Below are 23,167 nucleotides of genomic sequence, written 5' to 3' on the forward strand. Positions count from 1 at the left end.
GTCCCATTACATTAATCTTTTTTTTTTCTTTTCTTTTTAGGGCCACACCCACGGCATATGGAGGTTCCCAGGCTAGGGGTCGAATCGGAGCTACAGCTGCCGGCCTACGCCAGAGCCACAGCAATGCCAGCTCCGAGTCACATCTGTGACCTACACTACAGCTCACGGCAACACTGGATCCTTAACCCACTGAGCGAGGCCAGGGATTGAACCCGAAACCTCATGGTTCCTAGTCGGATTCATTTCCACTGCGCCACAATGGGAACTCCCTACATGAATCTTTTTGAGTTCTTGTAATCCCTTCCTTCCCTGGTTCCTTCCAGCCTAGGGGTTTTAACAGCTCCAACATATAATGTCATCCCTTGTGGTTTTGCTACACCCTGCCTATACCTTTATAAATAATCTCTTTATTGCATCCTTCCTGAATTTTCCTATTTTGAGTGTATCATCTGTTTCCTATTGGGACCATAATATGTCCCTTCTCCTTATTTTCTCCCTCTCTCTGCCTTGTCCCTTTCCTCCTCCAATTCCCTTCATTGTAGGTATTTGCTATCATTCCAGCCATTTCCTGTAAGTGAATGACACCCAAATCCATAGCTTGGTGCCCTCTAGGCTTAACCTCAAAATCATATCTGACTCAAAATCTTCTCCCACTTCTACCTCCACTGCTATCAAACCAGCTGCTGTTATCTCAATTTTACCTCTTAAATATTTTTTCCATCTACCTTCTCCTTCCTAGTCTCATAGCTATTATACTATATAGCATGGTGATGAAGAGCATGGCCATTGGCCTCAGTCAGACTTGGGTTTGAAATCTGTATCTGCCACTCACTTGGATAAGTTTATTCTCTCATTCAGTAAATATTTATTGAGCGTCAACTTTGTGACAGGTGCTGTTCTAGTCCCTGGGGATTCTGCAATGAACAAGACTAAGTCCTGCTTTCCTGAAGCTTACATTCCAGTGTGGGAGACAGATGATAAATACATGAACAAAGCAATAAATAAGATAATTTCAGATTGTACCCTGAAGAAAACAAACCAGACTAATGGGAAATAGGGGTCATAGGAGGAAGAAATCTTAGAGTCATAATGGAAGTGTGGTTAGAAAAGAGAAGAGGGTCTTAGACTGAGCTCTGGGGCATGCCAAGATTTGGAGATTTGCAAAAAAGAATGTGTTTATGGTCCTTACTAAATGCCAGGCACTGTTCTAAGTGCATTCCATACAGTAATCCATTCAGTACTTGCCAGAACCTTAGAGAATATCATTTTCATCTTACTATCATTTTGCTAAAGAACAAGCTGAAGCACAGAAGGTCAAGTAACTTGCCCAAGGTCACAGAGAAAGCAAATGGTAAAACTGAGATTTGGATTTAGGCAGTCTTGTTTCAGAATCCATGTTCTTAACTTCCATGAAGAACACTGTCCTGCCCTCCCTATCCAGCCAAGAGGAGAGATGAGGAAGAGGGTGTAAGAGAGACTCTGAAAAAATATCAATTCCATGACTTTCAGTTTTCTCATTTATAAAATGGAAATAAAAAATTGTATGTGCTGAAAGCTCCTTTGGTGGCTCAGCAGTTAACAAACCCAACTAGTATCCATGAGGATGTGGGTTCGATCCTTGGCCTCGCTCAGTGGGTCGGGGATCCAGCGTTGCTGTGAACTGTGGTGTAGATTGCAGATGAAGCTCAGATCCTGTGTTGCTGTGGCTGTGGTGTAGGCCGGCAGCCGTAGCTCTGATTTGACTCCTAGCCGGGGAACTTCCATGTGCCATAAGGGCAGCCCTAAAAGGCAAAAAAAAAAAAAAGGGGGGGGGGTTTAAAAAAGTGACCTGAAACATAGCAGCTACAATCTGTGTTTTTGTAGTTTGCTTAGGTTACTAATCAAAGATGCTTTCTTCCACCACCCATTCCATATGGCCTTTACCCTCTGCCAGCATCCAGGCCTGATAGGGTTCTTGAATTCATGGGAAAGACAGGTTGTGTCTATAGCATATGTTCTTTCTGATATTATCATATAATTGGGCTACTTCGGTTTCCATTTGTACAATATAATTGAGCAAAGGAGTATAATAAAAATTCAGCCAATCACCTGGGTTCTAAAAATAGTCCTCCTTTCTCCCATTGTGTGTCAATCTCAACTGTCTGTGTCTCATCACATTCAGTCCTAAATCCTGAGAGAGTTCACCTCTTTCAATTTATTTGCTTTAGTCGAACTTACATTTCCTTCCCTTTGGTCTGATAAATTTAGAAAGTAGTAAATATGCAAGTAAGCCAAAATAAACATTAAATGTATAAAACAATAATAATGTCTAATTTGTGGGGTAAAAATATACAACCAAAAGGCTGGTCAAGGAGTTCCCATTGTGGCTCAGAAGTAACAAACCTGACTAGTATCCATGAGGACACACATTCAATCCACTCAGTGGGTTAAGTGGCGTTGCCATGAGCTGTGGTGTAGGTTGCAGACAAGGCTTGGATCTGGTGTTGATGTAGCTGCGGTGTAGGCCAGCAACTATGGCTCCGATTCACCCCTTAACCTGGGAACCTCCATAGGCCACAGGTGCAGCCCTAAAGACAAAAAAGAAAATTCGAGTCAATAAGTATTTCTATAAGTCAGAATAGGGCAATCTGAGTTAAAGTGTTTTATGGTCCTTGCATCATTTGGGAGAATGGCAAATACATTGATTTACTAAACTTCATTATATATGCTTAACATTTCTAGGTAACCACTGAAAGAACAAAAGCATAGCATTTAACTTCCAAATAGAAAATACAAAGTAGTTGAGATAAACAGACACATACTTTTTAATATCAAATGGAAGCAAGAAATAAGGTAGAGGAAGAGAAACGAGAGGAGCAGGACAATGAGAAATAACAAACTAAGACGTTAGCATATATAATTAAGAGTTCTCACTGTGGTGCAGCAGGTTAAAGACCCAGCACTGTCTCTGCAGTGGCTTGGGTCGCTGCTGAGGATGCAGGTTCAATCCCCAGCCCGGTGCAGTGGGTTAAGGATCTGGTGTGGCCATAGTTGTGGCATAGTTCTCAGCTGCAGCTCGGATGTGATTCCTGACCCAGGAATGTCCATATGCCTTGGGGTTGGCTAAAAAAGAAAACAAAAATTAACTATAATCATAAAAGTCACTATAGTGGTTACCTTTGGGAAGTACTGACTGAAAGAGGACAGAAAGAAGCCTTCTGGGTCTCTGAAAATATTCTCTGTTTTGATGTATTTGGTGGTTAGTCATATGTGTGTATACTTTCATAAAATACATGAAGCAGTACACTTAAGCTTTATGAACATGACTGAAGGTAAATTATACATCTCCTTTTTCTTGCTATTTACTTTGATCTCTCTCTTTCATATGAGATACTTCGCTCATATTTGTCTGCATTTATTTATTTATTTATTTATTTTAGGGTTGCACCTGTGGTATACGGATTTCCTGGGCTAGGGGTTGAATTGGAGCTTCAGCTGCCAGCCACAGCCACAGCCACAGCCACAGCAACTCGGGATCTGAGGCACATCTGCCACCCACGCTGCGGCCTGCAGCAATGCCAGATCCTTAACCCACTGAGCGGTTCCAGGGATCAAACCTGCATCTTCATGGATACTAGTCAGGTTCCTAATTTGCTGATCCACAATGGGAACTCCAAATTACGCATCATTTTAAAAATACAGATTATCAACCAAAAAACCCAGATATATGCAATTTTCTTTTCTTTTCTTTTTAAGGCTGCGCATGCTGAATATGGAAGTTCCCAGGCTAGGTCACAGGTTGAATTGGAGCTGCAGCTGCTGGCCTACACCACACCCTACACCACAGCCACAGCAACACTAGTTCTGAGCCACATCTATAACCTATGCTGCAGCTTGCGGCAACGCTTCATCCTTAACCCACTGAGCAAGGCCAGGGATCAAACTCATATCCTCATGGACACTACGTCAGGTTTTTAACCCGCTAAACCACAACAGAAACTCTAGCTATGTGTAATTTACAAAAGACACACCTAAAGGTTGAAACTAAAATGATGAGAAAAAGTTTTGTCAGGCAAAGACTAACAAAAATTTTTGTAGATCTATGTTAATATCAGGAAAACATACACTTAAAGGTAAAGAAAATAGAGAAAAATTGAGTGACTACATTAAGCCCCTAGCAACATTCTCTTTACCTTTTTTTTTGGCAGGGGAGAACTTTTTATTTATTTTTACCGAATTCACGGGAGCCAAAAAAAAGGTTGGAACTAGACAGGAGGAAGAAGTTAAGAAAAAAATAGACATGTAGTAGGAAGGAGGCTTCTTAAATAGAGCCGAGTAAGGTAAGAAAATGTAGGAGTTCCCATTGTGGCTCAGTGGAGGCAAATCTGACTAGTATCCATGAGGATTTGGGTTCGGTCCCTGGCCTCACTCACTGGGTTAAGGATCCAGCATTGCCATGAGCTGTGGTGTAGGTCACAGACGCACCTCGGATTTCACATTGCTGTTGCTGTGGCTGCAGTGTAGGTCAGCAGCTGCAGCTCTGATTTGGCCTCTAGCCTGGGAACTTCCATATGCTGCAGGTGCAGCCCTAAAAAGCAAAAAAAAAAAAAAAAAAAAAAGAAGAGAAAAAAGAAAATGTGCAGATTTTAGTTTCTCATCTTGTTAATTAAACTATGCCCTGCCTGTACCTTACATTATGATGTCTCGACAATGATAATTCACATTTCTAAGAAATTTTCGGACCGTGTGAGCCAGAATGTTGCAAGACTTCCCCAAACCTGAGAGCTCAACCAATATAAAAGCCTTATTGTACATTTTGCTTCTGAAAATAATTACTTGAAGAAAAAGAAGTTTCCAGCAGAGAGTTGAAAGAACTGTTCTACCCTGAAGATAAGACTTGTGAACACCCCATAGAGGAGGCAGTTGAAAAATAATGAGGTGAAAATGGATTATTCTCTCACTTCTATCATGATAGGAAGAAAAAGTTCCCTTTATAAGAAATTAGGTCATATCTTCACTTCCTTGAGAATGGATTCAGAATGGGGATAAAGGAGGAGGGAGTTTCATTTGGTTATTCACTCTTAACCACGTATTCCATGTAAGGTTCTTACTCAATGCTAGTGGTACAAGTGAATGTTTAATATATGAAAAGCACATAATGTTAGCCCCAGGAATTTAAAATCTAGTAGAGAATATAAATATGTAAATAATAAAAGGCAGGAGTTCCCTTACAGTGCAAAGGGTTAAGTATCCAGCACTGCCACTTCAGCAGCTGCTGTGGCTTGGGTTCGATCCCTGGCCTGGGAATTTCTACATGCGACGGGTCCATCCAAAAAAAACTTATAATAATAACAAGAGATATTAGACCACATTAATATCTTTTGAAAGATATGCATAAGTGGTGGCTAGGCAGGGCTTCTGAAATAGCAGTGTGTGGGCCTCTGTAAATCCATATGACCCAGCAATTCCACTCCTAAGTATCTACCCAAGAGAACTGAAAACATGCCTACACAAAAACTTGTACACAAATGTTTATAGAAGCATTATTTATAATACCCCAAAATGGAAACCACCCAAATGTCCATCAATGGATTAATGAATAAATAAAATGTTATATCAACACAGTGGAATACTATTCTGAAATGAAAAGAAATGGAGTACTGATACATGCTACAACATCGATGAACTTTGAAAACATCATGCCACAACAAAAGGGACCACATTCTGTATGTGTCCACTTGTATGAAATGTCCAGAACAGGCAAATCCATAGAAGTAGGACGTACATTGGTGGTGCCAGGAGCTGAGGTGAAAGAGAAATGGGAAATGACTGCTAATGGGAAAGGGATTTCTTTTCAGGACATTGAAAATATTCTAAAATTTCATGGTGATGCTTGCACAATTTTGTGAATATACTAAAAACCACTCAATGCTTCACCTTAAATAGGCGAATTGTATGGTATATGAATTACATCTCAATAAAGTTGTTTTTAAAAGCACTATCTGGGGAGTTCCTGTTGTGCCTTAGTGGTAACAGACCCGACTATTATCCATGAGGATGCAGGTTCAATCCCTGCCCTTGCTCAATGGGTTAAAGATCCAGCATTGCCATGAGCTGTGGTGTAGGTCGCAGATGCAGCTTGGATCCCGCGTTGCTGTAGCTGTGGTGTAGCCTGGCATCTGCAGCTCCAATTTGACCCCTAACCTGGGAACTTCCATATGCCACAGGTGCAGCCCTTAAAAAAAAAAAAAAAAAAAAAAAAAAAAGACAAAAATAAATAAATAAATAAAACACTATCCAATGTGAACAGGCCAAAGATGCCTGGCTAAGTTAGTTGGTAGAGCAAGAGACAATATGAACGGATTGGTTGCCAATTAGAGACCTGAGGAGAAGGGGCTGGCCACTCAGATCACTTCCCTGATTGGTCTAGACTAGTCCTTCTCAAGTCAAGAAGACCATGAAGGTTCAGATAGGGATGTTGGTAACTCCAAACATAGTTACTTTCATTAGGTCTACACTTGACCAGGAGAAATGGCTGCACAGAATAGTCACAAGGAATCCTAATTAACCCAATTTATTGCTCAAACATTCTGGTAACTTGAGGCCCCCCAGCCCTATCCTGAACCATACCGATGCCTCTTAATAACACCGAAATTAATCTAATCTGTCCCAACTTTGTATTCTCAAAAAGGTGGCAGCATAATCTCCTCTGCCATGGGTAGGAAAATAATATTCCTCTAGCATGGACTGTATGACAGGCACTGTCTCATCTAATTCTCACAACAATGTTATGCATTAATATTATTATTTTCAGTTTATGGATTGGTAGACCGAGTTATGCGATGGTTAGATAATTTGGCCAAGGTCGCAGAGCTGCTCAGTGGCATGGCCAGGATCTAAACTCAACTGATACCAACAATGATGTGCTTAACCAAGATGTAATTCTGTGTCCCAGAAAAAAAAAAAAAAAAGGCCTTTCACACTTTTCCTAGTAACTCTCTCCACTTTTTTGCACATGTTCAGTTATTTAGTGAAGACCAATTCTGTGTATTATTCACCTAGTTCCCATTTGTCTCCCCAAACATAGTTTCCATATGGTAAAAGTCATTGCTCTGACTAACCAGAACCTGGCATTGCTTTCTATGTTTGTTACCTAATCAAACTTGGGTCCATTTGCCCGACATGCAGCAAAGTCAATCTACTGATACCAGGTTGTAGTGAAGGAGAGAGTTCAGCACTTATTTCATGGCAAAGCAAGGAGAATGGATAGCTCATGATCAAAAGACCTCAACTCTCTCTTCCCATTGTGGCTCAGTGGGTTACAAACTCAACTCGTATCCACGAGGATACAAGTTCAATCCCTGGCCTCGCTCAGTGGGTTAAAGATCTGGCATTGCCATGAGCTGCAGTGTAGGTCACAGATATGGCTTGGATTCTGCGTGCTGTGGCTATGGCTGTGGCTGGCAGGTGCAGCTCTGAGTGGACCCCTAGCCTAGGAAATTCCATATGCCACAAGTATGGCCCTAAAAAAAAAACCTAAACTCCCTGATGACTTTGGGGCAGGGCTTTTAAAGGCAACATGAGGGAGAGAGCAGCAATATGCCTGATCAGATCATGGACATTCTTCTGATTGGTTGGTGATGAGGCAACTGAGTGGTGTTTCAGGAATCAACATTTACAGCCTTTTGGTTTCAACTGGTCTGGAGTCTACATGCTGGTGGCTAGAGGTTAACTTCTTCCATCTGGTAGGGGTTTTAGTATCTTCTAAGCAGCTCAAGGATATGGCTCCAGATATTATTTATAGCCCTAAAGGAGGACCCAAAGGTCTTTAACTTTGTTTTTATGGCTAACCTCATGTATTGCTTGACTATTTTCCTTTGTTTGTATTTCTCTGATTAAATTTACTGTTTGGAACTCAGTGAAGGGCTAGGATGCTGAAGCTTTTCTACACACCAGAGGCAGGGGATGCAGGGTGTTCTGTCCCCAGGAAGGCCCCTCGAGTCCTACTCTATTCTTGTTATCAGTTTACCCACCCTCCCCTCCTTGTAGCACATCAATAAAAGTGTACAGAGTTTTGTGCAAATATTCAGTGCAAAACTCTAAGTCTTCCCTCCACTTCTATCTCAGTTGTCCCTTTTCAGTACTCACAATACTCCTTTAGTCCCCAGCATTATTGCCCCACACCAACAGGCATGCCCCGTAGCCAAAGGACAGGTCACATCCCTTAGGGTTCTGGCAACATGAAATGAGGGAAGGCTCCATGGAGGAGGCTGTACCTGTCCTCCTCCCTGAAGGGCAGTCGTAAATGAAGAGAATAAATATTCCAAAATAAGCATAGTGTAAGCAAATGCATGATAGCGGAGTATCTAAGAACAAAGATTTGGGGATAAACAGTTAGTTGCGAGTTAAAATCCTGGCTTCACTAGCTGTGTCATCTTGTCCAACTTAACCTCTTTGAACCTAAGTTTAAATTCTTATAAATTTAGATAATAATGTTTCTCTCTTTGGGTGTTGTGAGGATTGTATGAAATCATAATAAGGCCAGACACATTCTAAGCTCTCAAACTAAAAAAGCAGTCACCTATAAAGCAGTGAACACAAGTCATTTTCGGTAAACAGTAGTAGTTAACTTTGCCAGTGTTGGTGAATAATGGGAAAGAAGTCTGGAAAGATAAATTCAGACCAAACCAAGGTAAGTCTTTAAAGATTGGGAAAATTGAGGGGAAATGAGAATAGAGCAAAGTCAAAATGTGTGTATAGAGGAGAGAGAGAGAAAGAGAAGAAAGAGAGAGAGAGAGAATTTCTTTAAAGAGTGGGAAGAATTGGATAAGTTACCTGGAACTCCTCTATAATTCATTTTTGTTTATCGTCTATCACTCCTATTACCTTGTGAGTTTCATGAGGGTATGGATCATGCCTGTTTTGTTCACCACTATATATCAAGAACCTTGTACAATGCCTGACCCACAGTACGTGTTCAGTAAATATTCGTTGAAATGAATAATGAATTATGACGATGGGATGGGGGGCAGGGGGATACCAAAGAAAAAAATTTCCAAGAATTCAAGCGTAGATGACTGAAATAATACAAAAGATTCTAAGTGCAGAGGAAATAATGCCTTTAAATTTGGACTCTGCAAGTTTGATAAACCTGTAGCGTATTTACGTCTTCATACTTAGCGAAACTACATACGTGGAATTGGAACTCAGAAAAGCGGCGGGAAGGAGGGGCTGGAGATGTGTTTTGAGGTTCGTCAGCATACAAGTATCAATCGAGATCACGTGGGAGGGAGGTTTTAAATGGGAGACGCCACCGGAAGTGACGCCAGTAAGAGGGGAGCAGAGGAGGCTGCATAGTGTACAGCGGGAAGTTCGCTGCAGTTGGAGCTAGGTGAAGAAAGGAGAGTGAGGGAAAAATCAGATAAAAGTATGAGGAAATTCAGAAGAGACTGGTTTCAGGGAGACAGAGAAAGACCCCATGGAAAGAGTGACCATTTTCATGAGGAGCCACATACCAGCCATTCATGGTAAGTCTGTGGCGATACCGGATCGATTTGACCACCCAGAAATTGTTGGGGGCTTTGAGATGAGCGGTTTTGGAGGATGCTGGGGCGTGTTGCAGGGGTAATTAAATTGCTTAAGCTTGAATCTCAACTAGTTTGTGACTGTAAGGGGGTTATGTAATCACTCTATGTCTTAACTATGTAACAGAAGTAGTTACCTCAGATCGTTATTGTAAGTGATTAAGTGAATGTGGGTTAAAATGCTTAGAAAAGTACCCTCCTCCCTGATAACCAGCCGGTAAAATTTTAGCTATTTTTAGGGAGTAGGTTGTGGAAAGTGTTTAATGGCTAGTTTACTAGAAACCAACCTTCATTTGAGGTCTGCAAGACACTTGAAAATGCAGCCCAGAATGAAGGGACTGAGCCTTTTCCAGTGAAATAGTGCCAAATCAAATAGTCAATAATTTTAGGAATAGTAAGGAGACATTGGCTTTTAATGCAGTGTGGATCGATTCTTCCAGAACATTCCAGAATGCTGAGCCGTTGTCTACCAGTCATGCGCAGTAGGTTTGCCCGCTTTTCCCCAAGCTCCACCCACTTTTCCTATTGGTTACAGATCTGGCCAGTGTCCTCACAATCCACATTGGCTTTTAGCTAGCACTGGCCCCGCCTCCTGAAGCAAAGAAGCCCCCACCATTGGACGCTTTAAGTAGATCTTTTATGCTGTCTCTAGGCGGGTTGGCGAAATGGATACTTTTGTTGAGATTGTACCTTAACAAAAACAAAGTGATTTTTTTTTCGAAACTAAGTTAATAAATATCAAACAAGTGAGCACATACGGCAGACAGGAGGGTACGGTCGGAACTGAAGAGACTTGGACTTAAGGTTGGTACATCGGGGTGCTTTTAACAACGGACCGAGCTACTTCCGGGGGAGAATGGGCGGGCAGAGAATTCTGTGCGTTTGGCGGGTTTCGCTTTCTTTCTAAGTATTTGACCCTCACGCAGCCGTGGGAGCCGGACACGAGAAGACGTAGTGACGCCGCCACTGCTGGAACAGGGTGCTTCGGGCTCCCCGATGGCTATGTCCGTGGTGAGTGCGGCGGCCGCGGCAGGGTGCCTGAGCGCGGGTGGCTGAGGGGCGGGGCTCTGGGGCGGGCTGTCTGCTGGTCACGTGGTAAAGCGGCGAATCTGGTCATGGCGCGCCAGGCGCCGGGGGCGGGGCCCGCTCTCTGCGGTCCCCCACCATCCTCGACCCCTGACCCTCCGTGCCCAGGGCTGTGCAGTCGCTTTGCGATCCAGGAAAGGACCCCGAGATGGGAGCTAGGTGGAGGCGGGAACGTTGGGGTCTGTTGCTTACGGCTTGTAATCTATTCTTTGCTGTTTGATTTTCTAAATAACTTTCAATTACCTGAGACAGAAACGGAACTGGTTCTTAATTCAAATAATAGGCTGGGCTGGTAAATGCCTGGGGAAGAAAGTACTTAATCTTCCTGCGGGAGAATACCACCACATTTCTTTTCTTCGGTTTTAAAGTTCTTTACAAACGCCGGTGAATTTTTATGTATTGTGAGGAAGTTTTCTAGGTATCTAGTAGTTCAAGCAGTTCCTTGAACTTGTTCAGTTTTTTTCCCCATTCAGCAACTTTTGAAAAACTTACCGCTTGAAAAGAGAACTCAACACTTCCTAACTTATCCAGTGGCAGTTCGCACCCCCCCACACACATTTTTTTTAAGTTTCAGACAGCATCATTTTTATTAAAGTGAATGCTTTGTAAAATGTTGGAAGCCTAAAGTGCCAGTTGCCAAGCAAAGATAATAGATTTATATTTAGACCGAGAAAAAGGTGAAATTCACTAATGAAGGACAAATATGCCCTAAAGATACATCCTATAAAATAGTGCATTAAAAAAAAAATGGGAACTTGAGCCCTAATCTTTAAAATATCCAAATTTATATGGAAGAATGTGGGCTATATATGGAGCTACAAAATGAAATAAATCATCAACTTCTCTTGGTGATTTCGTGTTTGTGAGGGGGTTGGAGGAGTGGTAATGTACATTTTAATGAAGTTTTTCTTGTAGGATTTTAAAACTTATGTAGATCAGGCATGCAGAGCTGCTGAGGAATTTGTCAATATTTACTATGAGACAATGGATAAAAGAAGACGGGTAAGTGTTGTAAACTATTGTTTATTGAGTAACAGTTCTGTATTTTTTTTTTTTTTTGAGCCAGCCATTCCTCTGACTTGCCTAAGTGACAGCTGTGTTCTTTAAAAGTACATTAGTGTGGTATTATGGAAGTGTGGACTCTGGAATCATATCCCAGCTTTGTGTTTGCCTAGCTCTGTGACCTTGGGCAAGTTGCTAACCTCTCTTAACCTCATTCTATTTTTAGGGTGACAGTGAGAATTATTTAAATATTGCACTTAACATGGGATGCAGCATACGTTCACTTAAATATGTTGCATTTTCTTAGCCCCATCATTTAACCAATATGGTTAAGATAGTATTAGTGCTAGTACAGGGGTCTGCCATTACAGGGAATGTTCCCTAATTTGTCCCTTCAATTTCATATATTAATAGGTAATTTTTTTGTTAAAGCTCACAGCTATTGCTGGCACTCACAAATAGAATCCATGTGGTTTGGATACTTTTAGTCTTCAACAGAGCAAGTTCTCACTTCATCAACTTTTTTCGTTGTGACTTATCCCTGAGCCATATCTTCTAAGTAACTATTTCAGTGGTCTGGAGAGTCTTGCTTATGCCTCTTATCGGCCTAGGATTATGTTTTAGATAACTTTGTCTATGCTGCAGGTACAGGAGTTACTATCTCTAAAAACTTATTTTTTAAGACAGATTAAAAAAGTTCGTGATAACTGATGTTTGATGACATGGGATGGGGCAAGAGATAGGACAATGGACATTTATTGTGCCTTGGTGCTTTCAAAGCCAAAGTAGCAAAAAAAAAAAAAAAAGAAAAAAGAAAGCAACATAGTTCATTTCTAGAATCCAGATAAGTGTTGGGCCTTTAAGTTAAATTTTTAGAGCTCAGCAAATAATGTGTCCTGTGATACACTAAATTCCTGTGACTGACTCCCGTGACTAAAGAGTTAACTGTTGAATTCTGCCTTGTTTGAAGTTAAAGAACTTACTTATGAAAGACTCTGCTTTAGCAAGTATTTTTGATTCTTTTGAAGTAAACATGCTATTTCAGTAGTGGTAAAAGGAACCTAATTCTTCCTAACACATACAGCATTCACTGGTTCAAACATTAAATGACTCGTGTATCTAAACACGAGGATTGAAGTATAAAGGTAGGGCCTTTGTTAATGCACAGAATTAGAAAAAGGAGGTTGAAACTGATTTGGGGCTGCATGGGATTGAAACTTGTGATCATTTAATTCATTGTAATCCAAAAGCAAAACTTAAAAAAAAAAAACTTTCTGGTTTGATAGTTTTCTCGTTGTGGCTAAAGTGAAATGTGAAAAAAGTGTTTAGCTAGCTGCCTAGTTTATTGAGAATAGGATCATAGCTATTTAAGGCCAACATTACTGTCTTCCGGTGGGAGGGGCAAGGGAAGTAGAGATGGAGGAAGAACTATAAAAATGTTTAGAAACCACCTGTAACCTCTCGATCCAGCCCTATAAAATGCTTACGCAGAAACAAAAATCTTTTCCTTTTTTCCCATTTTTTTCTTTCTTTCTAGGCACTAACCAGGCTGTATCTGGACAAAGCCACTTTAATATGGAATGGAAATGTTGTTACAGGGCTGGAAGCCCTGACTAATTTTTTTGAGATGTTGCCTTCTAGTGAGTTCCAGGTCAACATGCTAGATTGCCAGCCAGTTCATGGTAAGATCATGGTCTTTCAAGTTAGCTCCTTGGTTTTCTTTTAGTGAACACTGAGTTTTAACACCAAAATCAGCTAGCGGCTCTCAGTGGTAGAAATACTTTTTCGAGCAAGTTAAATATGAAGAATTCAGCTGTCAAATCAAACTTTCCGTCTTCCTTTAGATGTATCTTATTCCAGAGGTCCCCTAGTAGGTTTTGGTGGGATGGAGTGATTAATGGCTTATTATAAGTCATACGACAAACTCAGCCTTAATGTGATTTTTGTTGATGGAGAGGAACAACCATCTATTTTCCCTAAATAAATACTTGCTTTCAGTGCCTTGAAATGTCTCTAAAGAAAAATTATGTCATATCTCTGAGGAATGTATTTTATTACCATATAATATAACCTATTAAAATTTCACAGAAATTTAGTCCACTATGTGAAAGGATTTGGCAAGACAGAATATGATTTAAGGTCAATTGATGCAGCTTATAAGACTAACCTCTAGGTGGAGTCCTAAGCGCTTTAAGTAGTAGTTTTAAGATGCTTTATTTTCCTTTATGAAGAACCATACTCGAAGAAGCAAAATATGACAAAGCTATATTAGAAACCCAATGAAATATTATGAAATATAGGAACCAAAGGGCCCTATACCAGATAGAAGCTGTTTATTTGGAAACTTTAAAGGACCCCCCCAATCTTTCTGGACTGAAAATAATATCTTGGAAATGATTTTTTAGTTTTCTAGCATTGGGAAATGCATGCTCAAGATTATACTGAAAGTAAAAAAAGGCTATAAAACTTGTTTTAGTGTTAAAGTGTAGGCACTTTGGTTTAAGCCTGAAAACCTGCTTGTTTAGAGAGAGAATTCAGCCTCTTCTCTTTTTTGTGTGGATCCAGAGCAGGCTACTCAGGCCCAGACGACAGTTCTTGTTGTGACCAGTGGAACTGTGAAGTTTGATGGAAACAAGCAGCACTACTTCAACCAGAACTTCCTGCTGACTGCCCAGTCGACTCCTAACAACACCGTGTGGAAGATTGCAAGTGACTGCTTCCGTTTTCAAGACTGGGCTAGTAGTTAGAGGGGGGAAAAGTCCATTCTCTTTTGGTCCATTAGTTCCAGCAACAGAAATGTATGGGAATTAATGCGTTTCATTGTGGAAGCACTACGCATTAGTTCGTGCTGAAACAAAATTTCGTTACTATTTTTTCTACCTAGCAGCACCTTTTCTAGCAGCTGCCAGTTTGGATCATTGCCCTTAAGAGCTTTAATGCTAGTTTTCTACATGCCTTATATACCTTTCACTAATGACATTCTGATAGTAACGTTAAACCCACGATCTCCGTGCTAGCATACTCACTGTGAGCCCAGCATATCGCAAAAATGAAACCCTTTTATAGTACTCTGTGGGATAGCAGCACAGTGTTAACTCTGGGAGGAAGTGGAGTTTTTTGTTGTTATTATTAGGTTAATTTTATAGAACAGCGCATACCTGTTTTCGGTAAACACTGGTAAGGTAGTTTTAATATATAGCTTTTTCAAATCAGTTCAACAAAGACATGACTAATTTAGGTTTACAGAACTACTCTGACATACTAGACTCACATGTAGACATGGTCAGTAGGCTTGATGTTAAGTAATGTGGGTTTTTCATGTTGGCATGTTTTCTTAGGAAGTGAATGAATCTACTAGAGAGATAGAAAAATGTCCTTGATGGATACCTGGGTGTTGGGTACCCTCAGTGGCTTAAAAGCAAACCTTGTTAAAAAAAAAAAGCTTTTTCTTGGCAGCTCCAGGTCTGTCACTTTAGGTAGTGGATGGTAGTAGGACTAATAGCTTTAATGGGAGGATGAGGAGTGAGAAATGTAAGCGAGGCAAGTTAGCCACGAGTAAGGAGGGATGGCCAAATGGTACACTTTTGCTACTTGTTTTTCTACCTCCTAAAAATGTAGCCTAATTTTAGGATTTAAGTCCTCAAGGTAATACGTATCTTTGCCAAATGGTCGTGAATGGCACTTTGGTTCTAAGAATTCTTTTTAAAGGTTTTTCCAGTTCACTTCACACTCATCACCAGTATATGTCTCAGTTTCTTCACGAACTTAATGGGGGGTAAGATGTCAGCAATAAGCCTGACCCAGTAGCAGGGTCTGACAGGAAAGTTGGAAACAAAGCCATCGCTCTCTTTGGGACCCTTAACTTCTAAGTCTTCCAAGTTAACTTCAGGCCAAAAGTCCCTTCTGCATTACCCACCCCCAAAGTGAGTGATTTGTTCCCTGTGTTTACACTGTCAACTGCACAATCTTTTTACTACTTAAAGTTACAATTATTTTATCTTACGATTTGTTCCTCTGTAAGGCATTGAGCAAATAGATCTTTTATAAAACATGCTCCTATTGTGTGGCCAACACTTTGTCTTTTTAGAGCAAATAGAGCACAGCAGAGCTTCATAAGCCCATACACTTCAAAAGAACCAACTGATCCATTTTATGTCTCAGCATCTAAAGAGAAAGAAATCCAGCCTTGGTGTTTAAATGTTCACCGTTTTTCCATTTTGGAATGTATTGTTTTCATGTTTTTACATTAGATGTGCCAGCTTTGTTTCTATGTTGCAATGCAATGTTTCTGTCCACTTAATTTGAAAATCAGTAATTTACTCGTCTCAAACTATACATTACATTTCTGATATATTAACAAAATAGAATGAAGTAGGCGAAGAGGATGGAACTGAAATTTGGACCACACTTTCTTGTAGTACTGACTAAAATTTTCATATTATATTTTATTCAAAGTGAGCTTATTCTGAATTTGGATTGGCTTTTTAAGACCACAGCATTAGCAGTAACAATCAGATCACCCAAATACCACCCTTTCCCTTAAGGAGAACAGTCTCAAGTAAAAGCTGCATATAACTAAGCAATAACTGAATTAAGTGGTTGTATACTCTTCATGAATTGAATGTCTTAAGACTTGTATATGAATTGCTTTTTCCAAATTCTGTGTAACTTTTAAATGGCTGGAACTACTCTTATATGGACTAGACTATTTTTGACAAGCACCTATTTTTGTAACTTGAAAAAATAAAATAAAAGTTGCCTTGTAACAAGTTTTCTCAAGTTTGGTTTAAGGTCTTTTGATTTTTAAGGCTCCAGCACAGATAGTTTGTCTATTTTTACAATATAGGTTTTCAAAATTTTTTTAAAATTTAGAATGTTGAAAACAATGGTTGACAACTTGGACTTGGGTCTTTTCTATGGCCTCCCTTGTTCTCTTTTCCTACTAAATATTCACATTCCTGAGATCACCTGTTTGAAGTAGCAGTGAAGTTTCTGGTGAGATGTTGGAAGTTTTAACCTTGAAAAACTAGCCAAAATGGAACCAAAAGACAGCTCATTTCCAGACAAAAAAAATGGCCCCATTAACTAATTCTACATTAAAAATATATCCATAGGCACTTGAAGAGGAGTGAGAAGAGGCAACACCCCTTGAAATCAAGATATTTCACCTCTTCAAAGAGGCACACATTTTCCACAGTTGACTGTCCCTGAAATTGGCATATCATAAATTGACACTTTTTAAGCATACTTTAATCAACCTTTCTTTTCTCAGGGGTACATAAAATACTGATGTGTCTTAGAATCAATGGCATCTTAGATTGATGAAATAATGAATTTCACCTAAATAAAAATGGTTAGGAAGCTATTTAGGTATAAATGTATAGGCATTAGTGGAAGTAAAAGAGGGTGAGCTTAAGAGGCTAATGACTCATGACTCAAACTGTCACCAAGTTATTTGCATTTCATGATTAGCTCGTAAGCATGTAAGTACCTTGGTGAATTGGAATCATAGCGCTTTCCTAGTTTTTGGATATTACCGAGTAATATGTGGTATGACTAAAAAGATACTCCCAATAAGGATAAAGGGTAAGTGCAGTGTTTGGAAAAGGAGCAAGAAGTCAAATAAAAACCAAGAAGCTGTTGTGGCTCAGCAGGTTAATTAAGCACTCGACCTTGTCTCTGAGGATGCAGGTTTGATCCCTGGCCTCACTCAGTGGGATAAGGGGCTGGCGCTGCCACAAGCTGCAGTGTAGGTCAAAGATGCGGCTCTGATGCGGTGCTGCCATGGCTATGGTGTGGGCCCCAGATGCAGTTCTGATTCAACCCCTAGGCCAGAAACTTCCATATGCTGCAGGTGTGGCTGTAAAAAAATAAATAAAAGCCAAGAAGCTAGCAGGAATTATTATAGTCTGGAATATTGCTGGATTGACTTGCCTGAAATTGGTGATGCAGGAAATTTGGTAGAAGGGACTTCATTTGCTGATATTTATTATAATTTTATTTAATAGTAGAAAGCATAATTGTGGATGTGCTTTAACATAATCACACATGTTTACGGGGAAGTGGCAGGGCATCATTGGCTTTTTTATTTAACAGCTGTCTCTGCACAATAGAAATATTTCATCAAAATACTTGCTACCAAACTTTGCTGTATTAATAAATATTTGCCCTTTGTCAAATGCATCTTTCAATACAAACGAATGTTGAGTGACTATCAGTGGGCCATGTATGTCAGTCTTGCTTCCTAGAGAAGTACTGAGAGGTAGGGAACTGTAGAATATTGAAATAATGTGTCAGATGGAGACTCTGAGGATAGAGAGTACATCTGAGATTGAAGTATGCACCCTCTAGACCAGTGGCTTTCAAAGTTTCGCTGTAACCCACAGTAAGTAGTGTGAAATGTCACAACTCAGTACACAAATGCATATATGGCACAGCGGAAATGAATCTGACTGGGAACCATGAGGTTTCAGACTCGATCCCTGGCCTCACTCATTGGGTTAAGAATCCAGCATTGCCATGAGGTGTGGTGTAGGTCGCAGACGTGTCTTGGATCTGGCGTTGCTGTGGCTGTGGTGTAGGCCGGCAGCTATAGCTCTGATTGGACCCCTAGCCTGGGAACTTCCATGTGCCGCGGGTGAGGCCTTAAAAAGCAAAAAAAAAAAAAAAAACACATATGTACACATAATATATACATATATACTTTAATAATAAAGATGATATGTCCAAGTAAAAGTCATGCTAACTACTTGCAGTGTGTTTCTGGCATTTTCTATTTCGCTTGAACTTTTTAAAATGCTGATCCTAGCCTGCTGAAGTGACTTTCACAACTTCTCAATAGATTGTACCAGCAGTTTGGAAGACCTGAAAATAGAGGAAGCATAATATTTTCGCCATCAGTTTCTAGCTGGGGGGTGGCTAGGGTCAGCTTCTAAAAATGTCATGTCAGTGATATCATCCCGGCTTAGAAATGATCCAAAACTTCCTCTCACGCATGTCCTATTTGTGGGGGGCCATGAAGGGCAGCCCTGTTTTCCTCGAATTCCTTATCTTGTGCCCAAAGTTCAAAGCTTCGAAAGCAGCTGTTTAGGCTAGGCTTTAGGCAGAATCTGGGAAGAGGATGTGTGGCAGTGAAAAGGAGTTGAAACAGGGAGGAGGCTGCCCTACTTCAGATGTCCAAGCAGAAAACTGAAGCATTCCAGTAGAACCATCTTTTTTTAAGGCTGTACCTGCAGCATATGGAGGTTCCCAGGCTAGGGGTCAAATCGGAGCTGTAGCTGCCGGCCTACGCCACAGCCACAGCAATGCAGGATCCGCGCCGTGTTTGCGACCTCCACCACAGCTCACGGCAATGCCAGATCCTTAACTTACCGAGCAAGGCCAGGGATCGAACCTGCAACCTCATGGTTCCTAGTCGGATCCGTTTCCACTGTGCCACAACAGGAACACCTCCAACAGAACCATTTTTGAACATGATTTGATACCACCTAAGCTGTATTTCAGCCTATTTTGAGTCGATTTCATGTGTTTTTCCCTTTTCCTCCTTCCTTGGCCACCCCGAATATCTGCATTCAATCCCCTTGGCTTAACAAAGGCTATGGTGGTCTCTAAGGTGTAAATCCTGGTACCCGACCCAATGGAGATCTATATTCTAAGGCCATCGGGGTCCCTGATGTTGCTTTGTGACTTTAGGCGAGTCACGTAGTCTGGGCCTCAGTCTTCTGCTTTTGAATGGAGATTTGCCCAACCTGGCCCACGAGGTGGTTGTAAGGATCAAATAAGACAACAAATGTGAACATATTTTGAAATGTTCTAAGTGCTGCACAAATACAATGGTTCAATTTTGGGGCTTGGTAATTGGCTTCTCCCTCTCCCCAAGTTCTCTTTCTTTTAGGTTAAAATCAATCAATCAGACTGCTGTCTACAACCAGACACACATTCTAAACATTGCCACTGCCTTTGCAAGACATCCAGCTCCACCAAAAGACTAAGATTAGATTGACATGGACAAAGATTTTTTTTTTTAACTGTAAAAGGAGATTCAGGGCCTTAAAGCCTTAAAGAAAAGCAAGGCTAGCATCAGCAAATTTTTTTTTCTTTTTAGGGTTGCACCTGAGGCATATGGAAGTTCCCAAGGCTAGGGATCAAATCAGAGCTGCAGTTGCCAGCCTACGCCAGAGCCACAGCAACGCAAGATCCCAGCCACATCTGCCACCTACACCACAGCTCAGGACAATGCCAGATCCCCAACCCACTGAGCAAGGCCAGGGATCAAACCGGCATCCTCGTGGATACTAGAATTCGTTTCCTCTGCACTGCAATGGGAACTCCCCACAAATGTGTTTTTGAGAAGTCTGTAAAAGGGAAAAAACGGACTGGAACACTCTTGATTCCAGTTTTCTTACTCAAAGGCAGGAAATCAGCAAGAGGAGTCCGCAACCCTTACCAAATGCAGGTGCTGTGGCCCGCCTTGGAGCCCTGAGCTGCCTGCGGTGGCCAACCTGCTCTCTGTTGCCCTCGACCCTTTTGTGTCATCTCTGAGTCTTTGGGAATGATTTTTCTAATAAGCTCATCTGTCCATCAGTGGTACCCAGGATTCCCAGCGGTCTGGCTCCAGTCTCAGAGATAACAATTCATTGGCTCTGGATGTTGCCGGTGGAAAAAAAGCAAGCTTGGGGGAAGGGACCAGAGGAGCAATTAGTTGGGGGGAAGCAGAGGGGCCATTGGAGAAATTTTGCCTTCCAAACAACTGGACATAAAAGGGGACAAATTGGGGGAGAGAAACCAGAATCTTTAGCCTCCCTTGGACAGGACATTCATCATCACTCCGAAAGGGAAGGCATGGTGGTTAAGGAAGCCCTTGCATCTTAGAGTGAGAACTGCAGCTAAAATATATATGCTTACAAATCTTTGGGAGACCAGTGGCAAAACTAGTAATGAGGCAGGGGGAGCCTCACTCTTCCATGCGCCCCTTGCTCCCAACCTTCTGGGGCCACACATTGTCATGCTTCCCAAGGTCCCCAGAATTGCAGGCTCTGGCCCTACCCTGCCGTCCCCTCAAACTCCCCTTCCCATCCCATCCAAACTTCCTTCTCCAAGGTCATTCCCTCAGGCCCCGCACTCCGCTTTCAAGTTAAGTTTGTTAACTCATCAACTCAGCATGGAGATGCTTGGCTTTTGTCTCTTGGGGTTGTTGTATTTTGTTTGGAAGCAGCTGGAACAATACCATAACTCAAAACAATGGCTTACTCATCTTGCCTCTTCGGACATATATTTTGTGTTGTGAGAGATGGGAGAGGTTTGATTGGAGTTGCAGAAAGTGAATCCATATATATCATTTATCGTGGAATATAAATTAGCCCAGCATATAACCACTCAACTATCTTACTGATCATATATATATGTGTGTGATTATATAGGAATATATATATATGAATATATATTATATATTCTTTTGACTTCCATTCACTGTGCTAAGTGGCTTTCATTCCACTACTACTTTCTCACCTAGTTGCTAGCAGGCTGAGAACCCTCCCAAACCCTGTTTCTGTCCCATGCTGCTTATGAGCCTGCAGAGCCCCTTTCTTTGGCAGCAGCCAAAGACAACTCTAGAAGGTAGTTTGGTGTGAGCTAATAGGTCCAGATTCCAGAGTCAAAGAGACCTGGAGGTGAATTACAGACTTGCCAATTGCTAGCTATGTGATCCTTCAACGCATTATTAATCCCCTACCAGAGCCTCCACGTCCTCACCTATAAAAGGGAGAGAATGATACTTACATTGCAAGCTTATCGTGAAGCCCAAGTTAGATACAACTGTACTGTGTCTGGCACACAGTCATAACATAACTGACTGTCATTGAGCACTTATATGTGCCCGGCTAGGCTAGGCACCTCCCATGCATTGTTATCTCATTTGACCTCACAATAGCCTTATGAGATAGGTATTACTGTCATGACCATTTTGCAAATGAGGACACTGGGGCTGGGAGAGTCACTAGTCCAAGGCCATTCAGGGGCAGCAGCAGTATTCAAAATCAGGCATTTATTATTCTTAACTATCATGATATCAGAATTACAGGCACTTCGGAGTTCCCGTTGTGGCTCAGCGAGTTAAGACCCCAACTAGTATCCACGAGGATGCAGGTTTGATCCCTGGCCTCGCTCAGTGGGTTAAGGATCCGGTGTTGCTGTGGCCGTGGTGTAGGCCAGCAGCTGCAGCTCTGATTCGACACCTAGTGTGGGAACTTCCATATGCCGTGGGTACGGCCCTAAAAAGATAAGAAAGAAAGAAGAAAGAAGGAAGGAAGGAAGGAAGGAAGGAAGGAAGGAAGGAAGGAAGAAAGAAAGAAAGAAAGAAAAAAAGAAAGAAAGAAAGAAAGAAAGAAAGAAAGAAAGAAAGGAGAAAGAAAGAAAAAGAAGAAGAAGGAAGGGAGGAAGGAAGGAAAGAAAGAAAGAAAGAAAAGAAAAGAAAAGAAAAGAAAAGAAAGAAAGAAAGAAATTTACCAAGTTCCCTGGTGGCTCAGCAGGTTAAGAATCTAAGGATCTGGTGTTGTCAACTGCTGTGGCGTGGGTTCAATCCCTAGCCTGGGATCTTCCACAAGCCTCGGGCATGGCCAAAAAAAAAAAAAAAAAAAGAACTGATGGCCTCCAGCTGCAGTGCCTGCAAGATCTGCTGCAATATTTGAGCTGAGGCCATTCTCTTCCGAGGCATCTGCTAGCCAATGACTGACACATTGAGGATACTAAAGCCTGGCCCATTTCAGGCCTTGGCAGAACTTCTCTAATGGGCCATCCTTGCTCCTTAGCTCTTCCCTGAATTGGCCAAGACATTCAGATCCACATCACAGGCCTGCCTAACTCTGCTCTGTCCTTCTTTCCTCTCACCAGTGTCGGATATGCGCCTGGAGACTTCCCTGCCCACCCCTGTCTCCTTCCTCTTTATCTTACACAGGTATCAACCCCCAATAAATGTCTTTTTTTTTCCTAACTCCATCTCAGTAACTGCTTCTTAGAGAACCCAAACAGACTGGGGAGGTGGGGGTTGTTGCCTGTTGTTGGCCAAATAGAAGCACTGATCAATCTTGAGAGTGAATGTCTGGGGGCTTCTCAGGCTTCCTAGTAGCCTGCTTGACCACTGCCATGGAAACTTCCACAGGCAAAGGGCGGAGGGGGGGAAGTGGCAAAGAAAGAAGGAGACAAGGATTCATTGTCAAGCCCCACACCCAGGCTATGGGAGAGGCGCCCCAGCCACCTGGGCAGAAGGCTTGGGGTCCTGGCCAATTGCATTTGACCTTGTGAGTGCTGGAGTTGAAATGGAGAGACACTTAGGCTGTCCAGTCCTCGAAGGATGGGGAGAGGAATGCTGGGAATGGGAGGGTATGGCCCTGATAGCACCATTGCTATTCAACAAGGGACCCCAGCATCCTGGCAGCAATGTCTGCACTTAACCAATACTTTCTTTCTTTTTCTTTTTCTTTTTTTTTTTTTTTCCACTTTTTAGGGTCATGCCCACAGCA

General features: G+C 41.6%; 1 protein-coding gene across 3 annotated transcripts; it reads left to right on the forward strand.

Annotated features, from left to right (window-relative positions):
• Positions 1-9,306: 9,306 nt before the first annotated feature.
• On the forward strand, positions 9,307-16,430 carry NXT2 (nuclear transport factor 2 like export factor 2). 3 transcript variants are annotated; one of them, XM_003135314.5, is made up of 5 exons: positions 9,307-9,506; positions 10,490-10,574; positions 11,565-11,651; positions 13,189-13,333; positions 14,217-16,430. In XM_003135314.5, exons 1-5 carry the CDS (start codon positions 9,409-9,411, stop codon positions 14,396-14,398), a joined length of 597 nt encoding a protein of 198 aa, XP_003135362.1. In that variant the 5' UTR covers positions 9,307-9,408; the 3' UTR covers positions 14,399-16,430. The 3 variants fall into 3 exon arrangements, with proteins under 3 accessions (XP_003135362.1, XP_005673882.1, XP_005673881.1); XM_005673825.4 differs by lacking the exon at positions 9,307-9,506 and adding an exon at positions 10,142-10,367; XM_005673824.3 differs by lacking the exons at positions 9,307-9,506; positions 10,490-10,574 and adding an exon at positions 10,652-10,828.
• The last annotated feature ends 6,737 nt before the right edge of the window (positions 16,431-23,167 follow it).

This window comes from Sus scrofa, chromosome X, assembly GCF_054392235.1.
Source record: "Sus scrofa isolate SSC_HxYL_T2T_F1_AM1 chromosome X, Sscrofa_HxYL_maternal_Yorkshire_Landrace_v2.0, whole genome shotgun sequence".
Lineage (NCBI taxonomy): Eukaryota > Metazoa > Chordata > Mammalia > Artiodactyla > Suidae > Sus > Sus scrofa.

What these genes read in the sequence shown, in the direction of transcription:
- NXT2 (XM_003135314.5), top strand. Translation starts at nt 9,409, where the DNA reads ATGAGGAAATTCAGAAGAGACTGGTTTCAGGGAGACAGAGAAAGACCC. An exon ending in CCCCGATGGCTATGTCCGTG is followed by an intron (nt 10,575 to 11,564) that starts GTGAGTGCGGCG and finishes TTTTTCTTGTAG; the next exon opens with GATTTTAAAACTTATGTAGA. An exon ending in CAATGGATAAAAGAAGACGG is followed by an intron (nt 11,652 to 13,188) that starts GTAAGTGTTGTA and finishes CTTTCTTTCTAG; the next exon opens with GCACTAACCAGGCTGTATCT.